This window comes from Perca fluviatilis, chromosome 8, assembly GCF_010015445.1.
Source record: "Perca fluviatilis chromosome 8, GENO_Pfluv_1.0, whole genome shotgun sequence".
Classification (NCBI taxonomy): Eukaryota; Metazoa; Chordata; class Actinopteri; order Perciformes; family Percidae; genus Perca; species Perca fluviatilis.
The window spans coordinates 20,570,340-20,587,982 of NC_053119.1; the positions used below are offsets into that span (position 1 = coordinate 20,570,340).

Consider the following 17,643-nt stretch of genomic DNA (forward strand, 5'->3'; position numbering starts at 1 on the left):
AAAAATCCCTATCCTTAACAGAGTCAATATAGTGTGCAGTAACTCCTAAATAATTTTGATTACTCACTGGTCCAGTGATCACCGGTTAATGAGACAGTGTTTGCACTTTACAGCAGTTCCAGTTGGGCTGCTTTCTTCGTGTCATACAGGCTGTGTGTGCGTGAAACTACTGTCCCCCTCGACGGCAATTTATAAGACTGGTCAGAACATTCCACCTATTTCGCAAAAGCTGTAGTAATGTTTTTGGATTTGGTTTCATCCACAGGTCGGCAAGTAGCACTCTCCAAAATAGTGCTTTGCCTGAGCCCGCTAGCATCAACCTGAATCACGTTAATTAGCCTGTAGGCGGTAGCTCAAGCTTGATGTGCTTCGATGAAATTCGGTTTTACACAATGTGCATGTGGCTTTCGACTTGTCTAATGAGCTGTCCAGGAGTTTTGGAAAATAAAAAGCGCCATTCAGAATTGTGTTGCTGCAGGATGTGGTACGAGGAAGTATGGCAGCTTTATGATAAGTAAAGGTGAGGCAAAGGGTCAAAATAGTAGTCTGTTAGGCACGACGCGAAGCCTAGTGAATTGTAAAATAAATTAATAAATGGCGGCATGCGATTAATGCGATTTAAAAAAAAATAAAAATAATAATAATAAAATGTATGCGTTATGCTCGGCCCTTAATCGCATCGCAATTAATAATAAATAATAAAAACTCATCACGGCCGTCACAAACCCACAAGAATCAAGCTGCCGTGCAAGGTAATGAACCATGTGGACATCTGAGATTTATATCCATGTTTTAAAAGTGAATAAAAAATAAAACTAAAGCATTTGTAAATCTGACCTTTGTAACAAGAGCTTTTGAGGAATGTATCTTATATAAGTACAATTTTGGTGCAAACCAGATTTAAAAGCAGGAAGACAATGTAATGTAAACATTAATCATAGCAGGTATAGATAATGGATGGATTAATGCATACTGTAGATAGTCATAGCAGAGTGATGCCAATAGCAGCAAATGAAGCCAAAAGGATATTAGACATGGCAAGAAGAATGTTTTAAGAAGAGATCTTAAATTATGTTGCTTACACACCTCACTATTCACATTTCAAAAAGTGGTGAAGGTTCCTTTTACATTATGGCAAACTGCCGACACCATGATGCTGGTGTAAGGTTTTCCCAAGTCAACATTATTAATGCAGTCATATTAGAACCATAGTGCCGCAGCATTCCTGCAGAAGCATTATATATCAAAATATAATCTGCGGTATGAATGGTAAATATGCACTTTACATCAGAGCGAAGCCTGTCCTTACATTGAGAGATGTATTACTCAGCTGCAGACCACCCAGGTGGTTGCCATAGCGCCACTGGTTCCTCTCAGCTCCTCACACTTAATGCTGCAGAAAGTGAGACTTGTTTATTAAATTTGGCTATTTTATTTTTCTTTGGCTGTATGCACATTAGCAGTCTGAGTTGCACTCAATGCTGTGTTTGTTACTTAATCTATATACATGGACTGTTAAATAAATGCTGAGAAAAGTCATTATGTGCTTATTTTTATGTTGGACTAGTTCATTACCCATGTTGTACCCATGTAGGATCTACATGTACTTAGCCAATATTACATGTGATATGCCCTAAGGCTTAATACCTCACCATCTACTATTTAATTTGTGCATTCACTTGGAGCCATGACCTGAATATAACATCTGTTTTCAGTGTTATGTGACTGTCACAAAACCTCTATGTCTGTTATAGCAGCTGATTTATAGATTACCATAAAATGCTCATCAAACACAGTTGATGTTTTGAGACTCATCTGTGAATTGTATTGAACATTTTGGAATGCTAATAACGCCATTATTGTCAAGACCAGTGGTATGTGAATTCAGAGTTGCTTTTTAAATGACATTGAAATAAATTTAGCTGACTGAAAAATTTGTGAAAAACTGGAGCACGTATGCTTCTCTTTGCAGCTTGGAATAATTCCATTCCTAAGTTGCAGGCTATAGTTACCTCTCACCTGTTTCCAATTATGCTGCATGTCAGTCGGTCTGTCGGCTCTTAGCGCAGTGGATGAGTGTGTGTCCTCGTAGGTTTGGCTTCTCTAATCCACCCTTTGTTACTGACTGTCAGTGACCACAGGTGGCTTAGCTCAATACACTGGCCCAAGCTTTAACAGCCATTTGCAAATGTGTATTAGCACTGGAAATTTACGTCATATATAGACATACACTCACTCAGAGAAATACATGCACAAAGTCACAAGCTAGTGCTTATTAAGATGTACTTTTTCTTCATAGTTTTTATGTTCCTCTTGGAGATATGCTCCCCCAGCCTTTAGAGTTTGACTTTCTTAATTTTTGTCTCCTTTCCATTGTGGCTGTGAGATGTTCAAACTGTCTTACCACTAATACTAATTCTAGTAATAATAATTTTAAGATAATAATACAGGTTGATAAATTATTTTGAAATTAAAATGTAGGGGACTTCAGGACAACATTGTTTGACACAGTGTGGTGTCTTCTCTTTCTGTATCTCTGTAGATGTTCGTTGCAGCCTTGTCCTTTGCCTACTTTGCCAAGGCTTTATCTGGCAGCTACATGAAGAGCACAATTACACAACTAGAAAGGCGATTTGACATCCCCAGTTATCTGATCGGCATCATAGACGGGAGCTTTGAAATGGGTGAGTTTCTTTCGAATTCCTTTTTGTCTGTGTCCCTCTATGTACAGGCTAAATAGTATTGAAGCATTTATATGCTAATGCAAGTAAGCCAAAAAATATGTTCTCACCATGCACGTAAGCTTGACACTATCAAATGTATGCATCCCCTTGAGCTTTGATTCTTCACAAAAGTCACATACTTTTTGTCTCTTAATAAGCGAAAAATCTTTTCAAGAGTACTGCATGTAGGCTTGGATGTGTATGTGTATGTGTATGTATATTTATATATATATATATTAGGGCTGTGAAAATAACGCGTTCATTTCGATTAATTAATCTGAGAAAAAATAACGCTTTAAAAAAAAAATAGATTAATATATATATATATATATATATATATATATATATATATATATATATATATATATATATATATATATATATATATATATATATATAATACTACTTGCCACCTGTGGATGAAACCAATAATATATATATATATGCCGTTCTTGTGAGAAGTATTCCCCCCCTTGAACTTTTCGACCTTTTGCCACATTTCAGGCCTCAAACATAAAGATATAAAACTGTAAATTTTTTGTGAAGAATCAACAACAAGTGGGACACAATCATGAAGTGGAACGAAATTTATTGGATATTTCAAACCTTTTAAACAAATAAAAAACTTAAATATTGGGCATGCAAAATTATTCAGCCCCCTTAAGTTAATACTTTGTAGCGCCACCTTTGGTGCGCGATTACAGCTGTAAGTCGCTTGGGGTATGTCTCTATCAGTTTTGCACATCGAGACTGACATTTTTGCCCATTCCTCCTTGCAAAACAGCTCGAGCTCAGTGAGGTTGGATGGAGAGCGTTTGTGAACAGCAGTTTTCAGTTCTTTCCACAGATTCCCGATTGGATTCAGGTCTGGACTTTGACTTGGCCATTCTAACACCTGGATATGTTTATTTGTGAACCATTCCATTGTAGATTTTGCTTTATGTATTGGATCATTGTCTTGTTGGAAGACAAATCTCCGTCCCAGTCTCAGGTCTTTTGCAGACTCCATCAGGTTTTCTTCCAGAATGGTCCTGTATTTGGCTCCATCCATCTTCCCATCAATTTTAACCATCTTCCCTGTCCCTGCTGAAGAAAAGCAGGCCCAAACCATGATGCTGCCACCACCATGTTTGACAGTGGGGATGGTGTGTTCAGGGTGATGAGCTGTGTTGCTTTACGCCAAACATAACGTTTTGCATTGTTGCCAAAAGTTAGATTTTGGTTTCATCTGACCACAGCACCTTCTTCCACATGTTTGGTGTGTCTCCCAGGTGGCTTCTCGCAAACTTTACGCGACACTTTTTATGGATATCTTTAAGAAATGGCTTTCTTCTTGCCACTCTTCCATAAAGGCCAGATTTGTGCAGTATACGACTGATTGTTGTCCTATGGACAGAGTCTCCCACCTCAGCTGTAGATCTCTGCAGTTCATCCAGAGTGATCATGGGCCTCTTGGCTGCATCTCTGATCAGTCTTCTCATTGTATGAGCTGAAAGTTTAGAGGGACGGCCGGGTCTTCGTAGATTTGTAGTGGTCTGATACTCCTTCCATTTCAATATTATCGCTTGCACAGTGCTCCTTGGGATGTTTAAAGCTTGGGAAATCTTTTTGTATCCAAATCCGGCTTTAAACTTCTCCACAACAGTATCTCGGACCTGCCTGGTGTGTTCCTTGTTCTTCATGATGCTCTCTGCGCTTTACACACACCTCTGAGACTATCACAGAGCAGGTGCATTTATACGGAGACTTGATTACACACAGCTGGATTCTATTTATCATCATTAGTCATTTAGGTCAACATTGGATCATTCAGAGATCCTCACTGAACTTCTGGAGAGAGTTTGCTGCACTGAAAGTAAAGGGGCTGAATAATTTTGCACGCCCACTTTTTCAGTTTTTTATTTGTTAAAAAAGTTTGAAATAGCCAATGAATTTCGTTCCACTTCATAATTGGGACCCACTTGTTGTTGATTCTTAACAAAAAATTACAGTTTTATATCTTTATGTTTGAGGCCTGAAATGTGGCAAAAGGTCGAAACGTTCAAGGGGGCCGAATACTTTCGCAAGGCACTGTATATATATATATTAGGGCTGTCAAAATTAACGTGTTAATTTTTGCGTTAATTTTTTTATATTTAACTCGTTAAAAAAAATTAACGAAATTAATGCAGCTGTGTTTGTTTACTTCATGTGGCGGCTGAGAAACGTAATACGTCTCCATAAGAGCAGGCGGCGCTACTCTAGGAGGGATTTACCTGATTGAAGTAGGCCTACGGGCCAGTCAAGAGTTGAAACATGGACCAGTAAGATCCCAAAAGAGAAAAAAGATGATGTGTTAGAATCCAGAAATGAATGAGCACGGGCTATAACGGGACCGAGTACTAGTTTCCGACATGTTGTCTCCGTCAGAAGAGATGCGCCACCCGGTAAGCTGCTGTTTCGCTACATGCGCCCGTGCTGTGCTGCCGGTAATATGCGTACGCGGCTTTGTTTGCTTGATAACTGTTACGTTGGTCACGCTGATAAAAACCTTATTTGCGGTCTGATGTTTAACGCTGTCGACTCGATAGTATCCGTGGCTATATTCCAGTAAATGTTTGAAATTGGTGCGTCTCACTGTCACACAAGCTACTTCCTGGTTGCGGTGCTGGAAGGGAAATGTAGTCAATCGCTTTACATTGGTAATGGATTGCTGTGCACAGCGTCGCTATCTAAAACTACACTCAATGTTTTCCCTTTAGGCCAACATACACCTTTGTGGTTTTGGGTTACTGGTTTAATGTGTAACATTGATATTTATATTGATGTGCATTTCTGTGTTTAGATATATGTGCTTTGCTTAGTCATTCAGATTAAACACTATGTATATTATAATATTTATGATATTAAGTGCTGCCTAGATTGTAATTATATATATATATATATTATTCAGAATATGGTATATTAGGTATGTGGCTAATATTGGGGGTGGTGACAAAAATCTGCTCCCAAGTCGGACAGTTTCTAGCCGTTTCAGCAGCCTTCAGCAGGACTAAATAAGCCAAATTGTTGCTGCTGTTGTTCCTTGAACCTTTCCTTGTTTGTTTTCTCTTCATATTTGTAAAGTTAAGTGATTTAGCATTATTTAAATATCCATTACTACAAGCTTCAGTCTCAATTTAAAAATGCGATTAATCGCGATTAACTACAGCAAATTGTGCGATTAATTAGTTAATTTTTTTTAATCGATTGACAGCCCTAATATATATATATATATATATATATATAAAAACTGTACTATACTAATTTAAATTCTCTCAACAGTAGGTCTCATAGTTTTGGCCTTGACTCATCTACATTAATTTAATTCCATATTTTATTTTATGTATGGGATGTATTTATTGTATGTATTTTAATAGTTACAAATTTTTATATTAATACTCTGTAATTTCTGTTTTTAATTTTAAAAGCCTAACCAGGGACAGGGGTTGCAAATTAGTCATGGCTATAAACCTGTATGCATGGCATCTACTTTGTATTTTTTTATAAAGCAATGTTCTATGCATTTGTCCCTGTCAAATAAACATTAAATAAATAAATAAATCTCCATCTCCTTTTCTGAATATCTCAACCTTGTAGGGAATTTGTTGGTCATTGCCTTCGTGAGCTATTTTGGTGCCAAACTCCATCGACCCAAGATCATAGCAATCGGATGCATCCTGATGTCTTTTGGGACCTTCTTGATTGCCATGCCTCATTTTATCATTGGCCGGTAGGCAAAGTGTCGTGTCTGTCTGCATGCATTGGAGTTCACAAATTCCATTTATGTATTTCTTTGATATAAAGTGCTCATATTATGCTCATTTTCAGGTTCATAATTGTATTTAGAGGCTGTACCAGAATAGGTTTATGTGGTTTAATTAAAAAAAAAAATTATATTTTTGTTGTACTGCACATTGCTGCAGCTCCTCTTTTCACTCTGTGTATTGAGCTCTCTGTTTTAGCTACCGAGTGAGGCATCTCACTTCTGTTCCATCTTTGTTGGGAGTCGCACATGCGCAGTAGCTAGGTAAGGACTATTAGCTAGACAGTTGCAGAGTATGAGGGAGTGCCACGCTAGCAGCTAGGTGAGCATTATAACATGTGTTACAAAGTGACGCCTTTTTGTCATGAAAGTAAAGGCTGGACTACAATAGAGCTGTTTGGAGCAGTTCGTGAACAGTGTTTTCTGTTGGAGATGGTAAGTACCTTTGGGGTGGACTTTGGGCTTTTTCAATTTTTAAACCTATAACGTGCACAAAAAGATATAAAACACAATAAAGGAAAGGGAAAAAGCAAAAAAGCATAATATGAGCACTTTAAGTCTTCAAGCACCATAACACAATGTAGTGACAGTATTCCTTGCACTTTGAAAAAGATGTATGTATTCGTGCTTCACATTGTGAGTATCTAACGATACCTGATGCTTTCTCCCTTCCCTTGTTTAACAGTCACATTGGTATTTTGTACGCAGCTATAAGATCGAAACATCAGTTAGATGGTCAGTGAATTCAACCAATAACCTCTCTCCATGTCCAGCAAGCTCTGAGTCCACCAGGGCAGGTGACAGACCCTCTATACTGCCCTCTAGAGGTAAGAGGTGAAGTAGTGTGCTTAGTCAAAGAAACACATTGCTTATTTCTTTATTTACAACTTGTGAATATGGTCAAATCATTTTTTACCAATACTATTTTCTGTATTGTTTGTTCCGTCTTGGGACCAACGTTTGTGTTTTACAGCTGAGGATGTTGTCAGACAACCCGAAAATTTAGACAATCACTGTAAACTAGTCTACTTTGACATTGCAGGAGTTGTCTCAGTGTGATGTGTTACACCAAAACCAGTCTCATTATGGTTAATACAAGTAACAAGAATGTAGTAATATAGAATATAGAAAGATGGACAAAGCATGCAAGTGTGGTTTTTCAGTTGTTCCAAATGAGGACAAAGCGTATGCCGCCGCCCAGTGAAAAGGCACCCTGCTTTTTTTGTGCGGCTGCTCCGAGCACTTCTAGTTGAAAATCTCGGAACTTTTCAGAAAAAGCGCTGGTGTCGTCACTGTTGCTCCTCTGACAGAAAATCCCATTAGTGGGAGCCGATCGGCTGGAACTGAAAGTTGCTCATTGCGCTTTTCTCACTATACATGTCGTAAGCTTGTTGTTAGTTGTGTAGTCAACCCTCTGTTAATTTAGCGTTAAGTTAGCTCCCTACGTACCAACGTTAATGTCGTTGTCATAGAAACAAAACCCAATGGCAGAACTCCCAGCACCTTTCTGCCAGAGAAAAACATTATATGGATACAGGCCCTGAGTTCGTTGTAGTTTTTTGTTAATGTGTTGTCAAATTTTAAAGGTTTAAATTATACATTCTCAAATCATTTTTATGCCTCTGTTTTGGCCATAATTTGAGAATTGGAGAGGGCTTCAGTGATGTGAGCCCAGTCCCATTTTTTTTTATTGATTTGGACTTGTATGTCTTTACCCTTTTCACTTCCTCTCCCTGGATGACAACCAGGACAGGGGGCCTCCTGTTCATCTGGTAGTCCCCCACAAGATCATTGATTTTGCTGATGCACCATGTGACGAAGCTCTCATCAGTCCTCTGTTCTATTTTGTATAGGCTTCGCCCTCTAAGGGCAGTCACTATTGGGTTAATCCCTTCGCACATGCGCAGTCATGAAGATTTTCTTTCCCTCCCTAGCGAGGGCCTCAACTACGTCCGCAGATACTGTATAATACAGGAGCGGAATCGTTGCTCCGCTGTATCGGCTGCCGGACTGGCTATATCCTGCCGTCGGATCTCCACCCCAACTGCGAGTCCTGCCTCGGTGCCGTTCACGCCGGCATGGCACTCACCCCCCAGGCCTCCTGCCCGTTTTGCGCCCGCCGGCCATCTAAAGAGCTTAAACGGCGGGCGGACGCTTTTCTGGCTCTTGAGGTCGACGGTGAGGGAGATGGCAGCTGGGTGGACCGACGAGGCCCGGGTGACACCCTGGATTTGCCGGAGGAGGATCTCTTCGATAGGCACGAGTCTGCTGACTCGATTCCCCCAAAAGACGGTTCTCTCTCTGGTTGCTAGAGGAGCTGCTAACAAAGGGGGCCATTTCCCATGTTTCTCCAGGGTAGGAGAATGAGGGGTTTTACTCCCGCTACTTTCTCACACCGAAAAGGACGGGTGGGATGCGTCCCATCCTCGACCTGTCCCAATTCAACTGGTGCATTATGGAACGTCCATTCCACATGGTGACTGTCAAGCACATATTGGAATGTGTGCGCCAACACGAGTGGTTCATGTCTGTGGATCTGAAAGACGCATACTTTCACATCCAAATTATTCCCAAGCACAGGAAATTCCTGCACTTCTCTTTTCAGGGGCCCCATTTTCAGTACAATCGACTGCCGTTCGGGTACTCGTTAGCCCCCCGCACGTTTTTCAAGTGTATGGAGACGGCACTTCAGCTGTTACGCAAAAAAGACATCAGGGTCCCTTTTTTATTTGGACGATTTAATCGTTTTGGCCCCCTCTCGGGAAACAGCTGCGCTCCAAACTCTGGTAGTTTTTCAGCACCTCCAGACACTGGGCTTCGCCATAAACTGGCAAAAGAGCTCACTGGTTCCCGCACAGACAAAAGTTTATCTGGGCGTGGACATAGACTCACGCCTCACTCGAAAGTATCGGTGCTGTCTGTGATGTGCCTCCTGGGCATGATGTCTGCGAGTCACGTGGTAGTCCCCCTGGGTCTCCTGCTGTCCCCATCCCTCCTGCACTAGGTGGCTGAGAGGAATGTGGGTATCACATAATTATTAATCATGATAGCAATTATCACTAATAATGCACTCCCACAATCATGACTTGGGCCTTACAATCAGTATTAGGCCAATTAATAATCATGACAGGGTTTTTGTCAAAATAATTATAAAATATTATTTGATACATTGACTTGTCAGTGCAAATATGGAGAGAAGTTAGTCTATGTTCTGCTTGTGGACCCTGTGTCGCAGGTGGCATTGACTATATCAGCTTCGCCCTGACCCAATAGCGATAGCCCTTAGAGGGCGAAGCCTGTATGAAATAGAACGATAATTACGTATTGTAACTCCAGATTCTATGCGTATAGGCGTAGCCCTCTATGTTTCGGGCCACCTACCCCACTAACATTGGCTAAAGAAAATGCTGATGTTGGGAGCAGAGCAATAATTCCGCTCCTGTATTATACAGCATCTGCGGACGTAGTTGAGGCCCGCGCTGAGTGCTAGGGTGGGAAAGAAAATCTTCATGACTGCGCATGCGCAAAGCGATAAACCCAATAGCGACGCCTATGCTCATAGGAGTTACAATACGTAACTATCATACTCCTCTCTAAAAATAGTCTAAGTAAAGCCAGCATGTTTCTCACTGGAAATTATTCACTGGAATCATACATGTCAATATACATAGTGCTACCTTCCATTTTGCCAAAAATACACTTAATACCTTATTAAATTCCTTCAAAATCTATTAGTATGGACAGACATGGATGTAAACTGAACTTGACTGGTTGGTGGCGTCATACAACCATGAGGCAGTAATTCTAGTTCCTATTTCATTTTTAACTGTAGGCTGTGAGCGGGACTCCAGTGTTTCAATGTGGATCTATGTGTTTCTGGGAAATGTCCTGCGTGGGATTGGAGAGACTCCAGTACAGCCTTTGGGAATCTCCTATATTGATGATTATGCACAGTCAGAGAATGCTGCCCTCTATATTGGTAATGCACCTTACTCACTGGCTATGTTAGTAGCTTTGCACAATACCAAGATTACGGTCACTTCATTTCCAATATAGTTCATTCAAGTAGATTTTCTTTAGATTTGTATAATTTAATAAAATTGGTTTATATAATGGCAATCAAGAAATCTTTTTTTGTTTTTGTTTTGTTGTATGTATCGTCAGGAAAAGAAAAAAAAAAAAAAAAAGGGAAGAAAAAAAAAAAATTTTTTTTTAAAAAAGGTGGGCAAAAAAAAAAATTGACTGTATTATATAATTAAATGTATTGCAGTACAAATACTAAATAAAATAATCTTAAAAATGTAATCATTGCTGAATTGAGCCCAAACATAAGATGTTATGTTTGTATGATAGTAAGTGTTGTATGTGGTTAAATGAAAATACAATTCTTTGTTGTATATTCTAGGATGTGTCCAAACTATATCAATTATTGGTCCTGTCTTTGGGTACCTGCTGGGGTCGCTGTGTGCCAAGATCTACGTTGACATTGGCTATGTGGACATGGGTGAGTAAGCCGTCATCTGACTGATAAACTATGACTGATTAAATAACAATGTTGTGCTTGGTAAATTGCTGTTGCGGATTATCTTTTGTTACCAATGCAGAAATGCACTCACACTCCTCTTTAGAAATTGGTTGTTGTACATGACACAAAACACCTGCCAAGTGGAAATAAATCAGGGCAGAGTAAATCCTGTAATACAGTGTAATCAGACTGGGAAGCAAACACTGTGAAGCTGTTGTAAAAACAATTCAAGTCCGGAGACATCATGTTCTGAAATGTTTCCTTTGAACATTTACCACAGGCCGAGATTTTAAGTGTTTGTAAAACCCTTTGAAATTGACTCTGTATACAGTATACATTGTACTTAAAATAATTTGTAAATAAATCCACCTTTCCTTGCTGTAGAAATGTAAATGTAACCATAGTAAATGAGACGCAAATTAAGCTAAATTAATCCACATACTGTACTTCACAGAGACGGTGACTTTTACCCCTGGTGATGCCCGCTGGGTGGGGGCATGGTGGCTGGGATACCTTATCACTGGTACCATCACTCTCATGTCTGCCGTTCCTTTCTGGTTCCTGCCTAAATCCCTGCCCATGCCTGTAGATAAACACGATACCACTTGCACTCCAGAGCAAACCAGGTTTATCAAAGATTCCCCAACCATGGAGCACAAGTTCAGACCTGAGGAGCCGGCTAATTTCCATCAGATGGCCAAAGGTATGATTATAGTCACAGCAAATTGTAATGTTAGAAAATTGGAATGTTGTGCAATGGCATCGTAATCGTAATTCGGACTCTTTAAGGATGTTAAAACTTTCTATTTTACTGCTATTACTGTGTTTTTCACCGGAGTCTCTTTTACAACTACTTCCTTTATTTCCTTTATTAACCCCTTGTGATGCCAATTTAGCAATCATGTTGCTAGATTTAGCAACTTTCAAACTATAATTGTTCAGAATGTTTAGTTTTACTAGGTAATAAGAAAATAAAACCAAAAATCTGTACACCTTGTTTAATCCAATCCACTTTATTTATATAGCACAATTTAAGCAAACAACAAGGTTACCAAAGTGCTTTACAGAGATAAATATATAAAACAAAACAAAAAAAACACATCAACAATGACAGCGACAACAAAGACCACAGTAGCTCTTATGGTGAATCAAAAGCCAGGGAGTAAAAATATGTTTTTAAACGAGATATAAAGGTGTAGAGGGTGGGCGCAACTTCAATGTGCGGTGGTAAATCATTCCATAATTTGGGAGCAACTGCTGAAAAAGAGCTTGATAGCTCTAATCATTCAGTAATCATACACCTTGTTGGTTTTTATACCTTGGTCTGTTTGTTGTTATGGTAATAAGCCACACAAAAGAGCCAACTACAATTGTTCATGTGTGGTTTTATCGTAAGTTTTACTATGTAACAAGACAAATATGAATAAAACAAAGATGTTTAAAAAAAAATCTGATCATAAATCTAAACTAACAAATTTCAAATCATATTTTTCTCCGAGATGGCCAGTAAATTTGAGTAACGTCAATGTGTATTCGACGTCACAACTTCATCACGCGATGATGTCACCATGCCATTTAGAAACTTTTAGACTTACCTGTTGCAACTCCCCCTGAAAATTAGTTGGCAACACTGATTAACCCACAGTATTCTAACTTTTCAATCACAACTGCAAGCTGATTTTCTTAAAAACTTGAATGAATGAAATCAAATGACTTTAAATGAATTCAAATTGTCCTCAGATTCATGAACAATCCAAATATACAAAGGTTGTAATTTTAAATATGTTTGTGGGTCTAGTTTTGAACACCATATGCTTGTTATAAATGCAATAGTCATATGTAAATTATGAAAACGTTAAAAGCATAAGTGTTTTAAGCAGTTTTCATAAACTTTCCCACACAGAATTTGTGCCCACATTAAGGAGTCTCCTTGGAAATCCTGTGTACATCACTTTTTTATGCGTGACCATAATTCAGTTCAACTCTCTCATCGGGATGGTCACCTACAAACCCAAATACATTGAGCAACACTATGGCCAGTCCACATCAAAAGCCAATTTTGTCATGGGTAAGCTGACTGTTTTGATAATTCATAATGTTTACCTTGTTTGGATGGTTTTTGTCTGGTCATTTTATCTTTGTAGATGAATTGTAGAGACTTGTTCAAAGCCTGTGTTTCTTCACTGAAAGGAAAGTATTTAAAGATGGTCATCATAAGAGTTTCATGAGCCAGCTTTTGATGAATTTTTTAAAGCTCCAACTCCCACATCCCTCTTAAATAAACGCTGCAGCTTCCAGATGACAGCCAGGTTTACAAAAATCGTTGGACATTCTGAAATGACAGTTTGGCTTTCATTTAATAAAGCACACAGATTGATGAGACCAATTATTAGGTCAACCTGATGGAATTGGAGACAGTGTAATAACAGTTCTTTTCCTCCACATTCTGCATTTCTTATCCTCTCTGCCATCAAAAGTCATTTTCATCTTTCACAACATGGACTTCAGTACACTTTGCATGAAATATGTATGAGACTACTTTCATATGGATGAGTGCTCTGACTTTGATCCCGTTTGGAGAGCGATGTTGCTGCCTGATGTTGCTTGTTCTCATTGTGTCCTACTGTAATCCTCTATCCCTTTAAGAATCCCTTGTATTCTGCGCTTTGGTTAGGCATGATCAACATCCCGGCTGTTGCCCTTGGGATGTTCTCTGGAGGGGTTGTCATGAAGAAGTTCAAGCTGGGTATCATGGGAGCAGCTAAATTTGCCTTTGGGACCTCACTGCTGGGCTACTTCCTGTCACTCTTTTTCTTCGCCATGGGCTGTGAGAACACCAAGGTGGCAGGCATCACAGTCTCATATACCGGGTATGTGATGTCTGGATACCTTTCCCTCATGTCTTAGAGGAATAGGTAACATTCAGGATGAGGAGCTAGGTTTGGATTTGGGGAAATTGTCAATTATAGAGTTCTTTTTGTGTTGTGTTGCCTTCTTTGTCTCTATTTTTATATTGCATGCACAGTACTGGTCATGGCTTCTTATTTGATAAATGTTGAGTTGTAAATTATATATGCATTTTATTAATGTTGTCACATGCAGAGTGGAAGGCTTGTCTTATCAGGAACAGTCTTACTTCTCTGACTGTAATTTGGGTTGCTTGTGCTCAAGACGGGAATGGGATCCAGTGTGTGGAGAGAACGGGATCACCTACGTGTCCCCCTGCTTGGCTGGATGCACCTCCTCCTCTGGCTCTGGCAGAAATATGGTAAGACACACACCACTGACTTCGTGACACATCCATATTTCTCAGTATAACTGCTGACTAACATACACAGCCTAATATTTAGGCTTAATCGCTGTGATGCCTACAGAGTAGTAGATGACATTTAAGTTGATTGCCATGACCATTTACCTACAGGACAAGTGTTTTCTGCTGTGCTGCAGCTCATTTATCATTCATGAACTTTTCTTCTTTGTTAGGTGTTTGACAATTGCAGGTGTGTAGCGCTGGTTGACACCCAACCCGGCAACATGACAGCCACTCCAGGCCAGTGTCCACGCAGAGACAGCTGTGACAAAATCTTTCCTTATTTCCTGGCTCTGTCTGTCCTTAGCTCCTTTATCATTTCTCTTGGAGGAACACCTGGCTTCATGCTGCTTGTCAGGTCCGTCGACAACCTCCTTGTGGAATCACTAGACTCATTCAACATGCAGCCTATTGTTCAATAGCAATACATCATGTTGTCATTCTTGAACATATTACACTTCCTGCTGTTATCAGAAACATTTGATCACTTACATATGATACAGTATCATCAGTGGAGATATTTCCTAAATAACTAAAAGTGTCAGCAGTTAGAAGTTTGCATGAACGATTTTTTTTTCTACTTTTGCACCTTAAAGCATCTTGTAATGCTGATTCATAGCATTTTGTTACGTCTTTCAGTACAAAGAGTGTAAATCATTGTCCTTCTTTAAGTGTTGCAGGGTTTAAAAGTTGAGTCTCTTTAATCTTGTCTCTGCAGGTGCATTAAGCCTGAGCTGAAATCCCTTGCTCTTGGAATCTACATGTTGGCCACTCGCACCCTCGGTGAGAACCGTTGTTGGTATTTTCTACATTACTGTCTACTTAGTGTGAATTTAAAACGCACAGAAATCTCCCTAAGATCTACAGCATTGTGTGTGTGGACTACAAATTGTTACTTGAAGCTCATTATTCTGTATCTAAGAATGTTAAGGATCCTATGTAGCCTTAAAGTTAACTTAGAAATTATGAATATCTCATCTTGAAGCAACCCTTTATGTGGTCGTTGTTTGAAGTAACAAGTTATTTTGAATTGCACAACAGCTGGAATACCAGCCCCTATATATTTTGGAGCCATTATCGACACAACATGCCTCAAATGGGGAAACAAGATGTGTGGAGGAAGAGGAGCATGCAGAATATATAATACCTCAGCTTACAGGTAATTTGATCTGTGGGGCATTTGTTATGAAACGCTGTACGTAATATCCACTAGGATGCCTTCTAAAACTCTAAAGGGTTAACTTTGAAACAAGACAAAATGTCTGTTAGCTGCCCTGTGAGGCTGAAATGCTAATTAACAAAATTACAAGATGGAAGAAAAACAGAGACAGTAGCTAAGTTTCCATCCACTTGTCAATTGAATTATCTGAAGTTCGGTAAAAAAACTCATGCGAATAAAGCTGGTGAAAGTGTGTTTCCATCCAACAGCTTTAAAGCGAATAAAAACCTGTGCGTAATGACGTCACATGCTGTTTTGCATTGGTATATCGAATTGATTTGAGACATTTTATGGTGTTTCCATTCATTTTTGAACTGAATCGCACAAGATTCAAGCAAACTTTTGCGAACAAAGTTTTGCTAGACAAAAGTAGTTGTTAATATTAGAAGCCAAGCTATAGCCTAAGCTCCGATGGGCCTTTGGCTGAGGATATGATCCAGCTCATCAAAAAGGTGGAACTTGCCTTATATTTTCCCTCCGGCACCGCTGCGAGACAACTCTCTTTTTTGAGCCGTGTATCGCTGTTTGAGTGCCTTCCATTTACTCTGCAGGACGTCCCACGGCTTGTCGTAAGGGACATTCTAAAACGCTTAACGTGAAAAAGCTTAACATGGTTTAATATCTAAACAACAATCAATCATAACCAGTATCATGGTCATATCTTGTCATGAACACTTAAGCCTGTCAAAAAAACAAAATCGAAATCCAACGATTATAAGTTATCTCACGTTAATGTGTCAGATAACGTCCATAATATTTGGACATTGGGTTAGATTTGACCGTTTTAAGTGGTTATGATGAGCAATATAGAAGAGGATTTTTTGGTGATGATTGATCGTTGTTTAGGTACATTAAACCATGTTAAGCTTTTTCACATTAGGACTTATAAAGCCAATGAGAACAGTGGAGAGTCAACCCCCAGCCGCTCCGCTGCCCTGAAGCAGAAACGCTTTATGTCAGATAACGTCCATAATAACTGGACTTTGGGTTAGATTATTTGACAGTTTTCCGTGGTTATGATGGGTAATATGAGAGAGACATTTGGTGATGATTGATCATTGTTTAGGTACATTAAACCACGTTAAGCTTTTTCCTCGCCATATTAATAATATTAATACGGCCACTGATGAGGAAAATATTAACGTGAGATAACTTCTATAATCGTTGGATTTCGATTTAGTTTTTTGGACAGGCTTAAAGGTCCAATATGTAATATTTGTACTGTAATAAATCCAAAAATGACACCAATGCCTCATCAGATATTAAGGAAACATGTTAAACTGAAATACTATCTTTTCTGACAACAATGCTAATTTCAGTATTTTTTCTTTTTGAAATTTACATTCCGTGACGGAATTTATGTTTATGTTTTGATCTGTGTGTTGTTATCAACGGCCCAGTTTGACAGCCAGGCCGGGTTGCCAGATATACCTGTAAAAACGTAAACCCAGCGCGCTACAGCTGTAACGTTAGTACAGCCATGAAAGCAGCAAACAAACAAACAGGATCAATGGAGATAGATTCTACCCGACCTAAAAAAAAGAAAACAGCATGTTTCTAACAGTTGCGTGACCAGAGACATAACAACCCCCTGGTAAATAATGGATATGTATTTGAAAGATGGAGACAGCTTAGAGCCCAAAAGGACGCAGAGTTGGCTTATTTTCTCCTGAACCGGTAAGCATTAGCTTCAGGCTAATTTATCACAGCTACTAGGGACGGGCATTTTTTGTCATTTCAACATTTGTGTTCTCACATTGAATTATATAGCTAGAGTACCCGAGTTGGTTACTCGCTAAAACAATTGAGACACAGCCAGTAAAGTGATCCCGACTGGTCCTGGCTAACGCCGCCATGCTAACCCTGCTACCTGTTAACGTTACCGGAGAACCAGGCAAGCAGCCCACGGCTGTTTACAGCATGTAGCCTCTTCAGCGGCTGGAGCCGACAACGGTGAGTTATTTTAAGCCACGAGAGGGGGGCTGTAAATAGGAAAGAGAGGACTGTGAGTTTGCAGTGTGTTTAGCGATTTTTGCCATAATTCTAAGCCAATGAAGTGTGTTCTGTCGGTAAGGTAGTGGT

General features: G+C 39.4%; 1 protein-coding gene across 4 annotated transcripts in view; it reads left to right on the forward strand.

The window, feature by feature from the left end:
* LOC120564675 (solute carrier organic anion transporter family member 1C1-like) overlaps nucleotides 1-17,643 on the forward strand; it is a 28,012-nt gene that overhangs the window by 9,042 nt on the left and 1,327 nt on the right. For 2 of the 4 annotated variants that reach the window (XM_039809850.1, XM_039809851.1), the window contains exons 3-14: nucleotides 2,543-2,684; nucleotides 6,342-6,474; nucleotides 7,216-7,334; nucleotides 10,340-10,486; nucleotides 10,913-11,011; nucleotides 11,487-11,735; nucleotides 12,936-13,100; nucleotides 13,707-13,902; nucleotides 14,135-14,300; nucleotides 14,516-14,700; nucleotides 15,061-15,125; nucleotides 15,384-15,501. In XM_039809850.1, coding sequence (XP_039665784.1) covers nucleotides 2,543-2,684; nucleotides 6,342-6,474; nucleotides 7,216-7,334; nucleotides 10,340-10,486; nucleotides 10,913-11,011; nucleotides 11,487-11,735; nucleotides 12,936-13,100; nucleotides 13,707-13,902; nucleotides 14,135-14,300; nucleotides 14,516-14,700; nucleotides 15,061-15,125; nucleotides 15,384-15,501 — 1,784 coding nt within the window. Of the gene's footprint in view, nucleotides 1-2,542; nucleotides 2,685-6,341; nucleotides 6,475-7,192; nucleotides 7,335-10,339; nucleotides 10,487-10,912; nucleotides 11,012-11,486; nucleotides 11,736-12,935; nucleotides 13,101-13,706; nucleotides 13,903-14,134; nucleotides 14,301-14,515; nucleotides 14,701-15,060; nucleotides 15,126-15,383; nucleotides 15,502-17,643 lie in introns of those variants that run through there. The other 2 variants (XM_039809852.1, XM_039809853.1) reach the window with 2 other exon arrangements.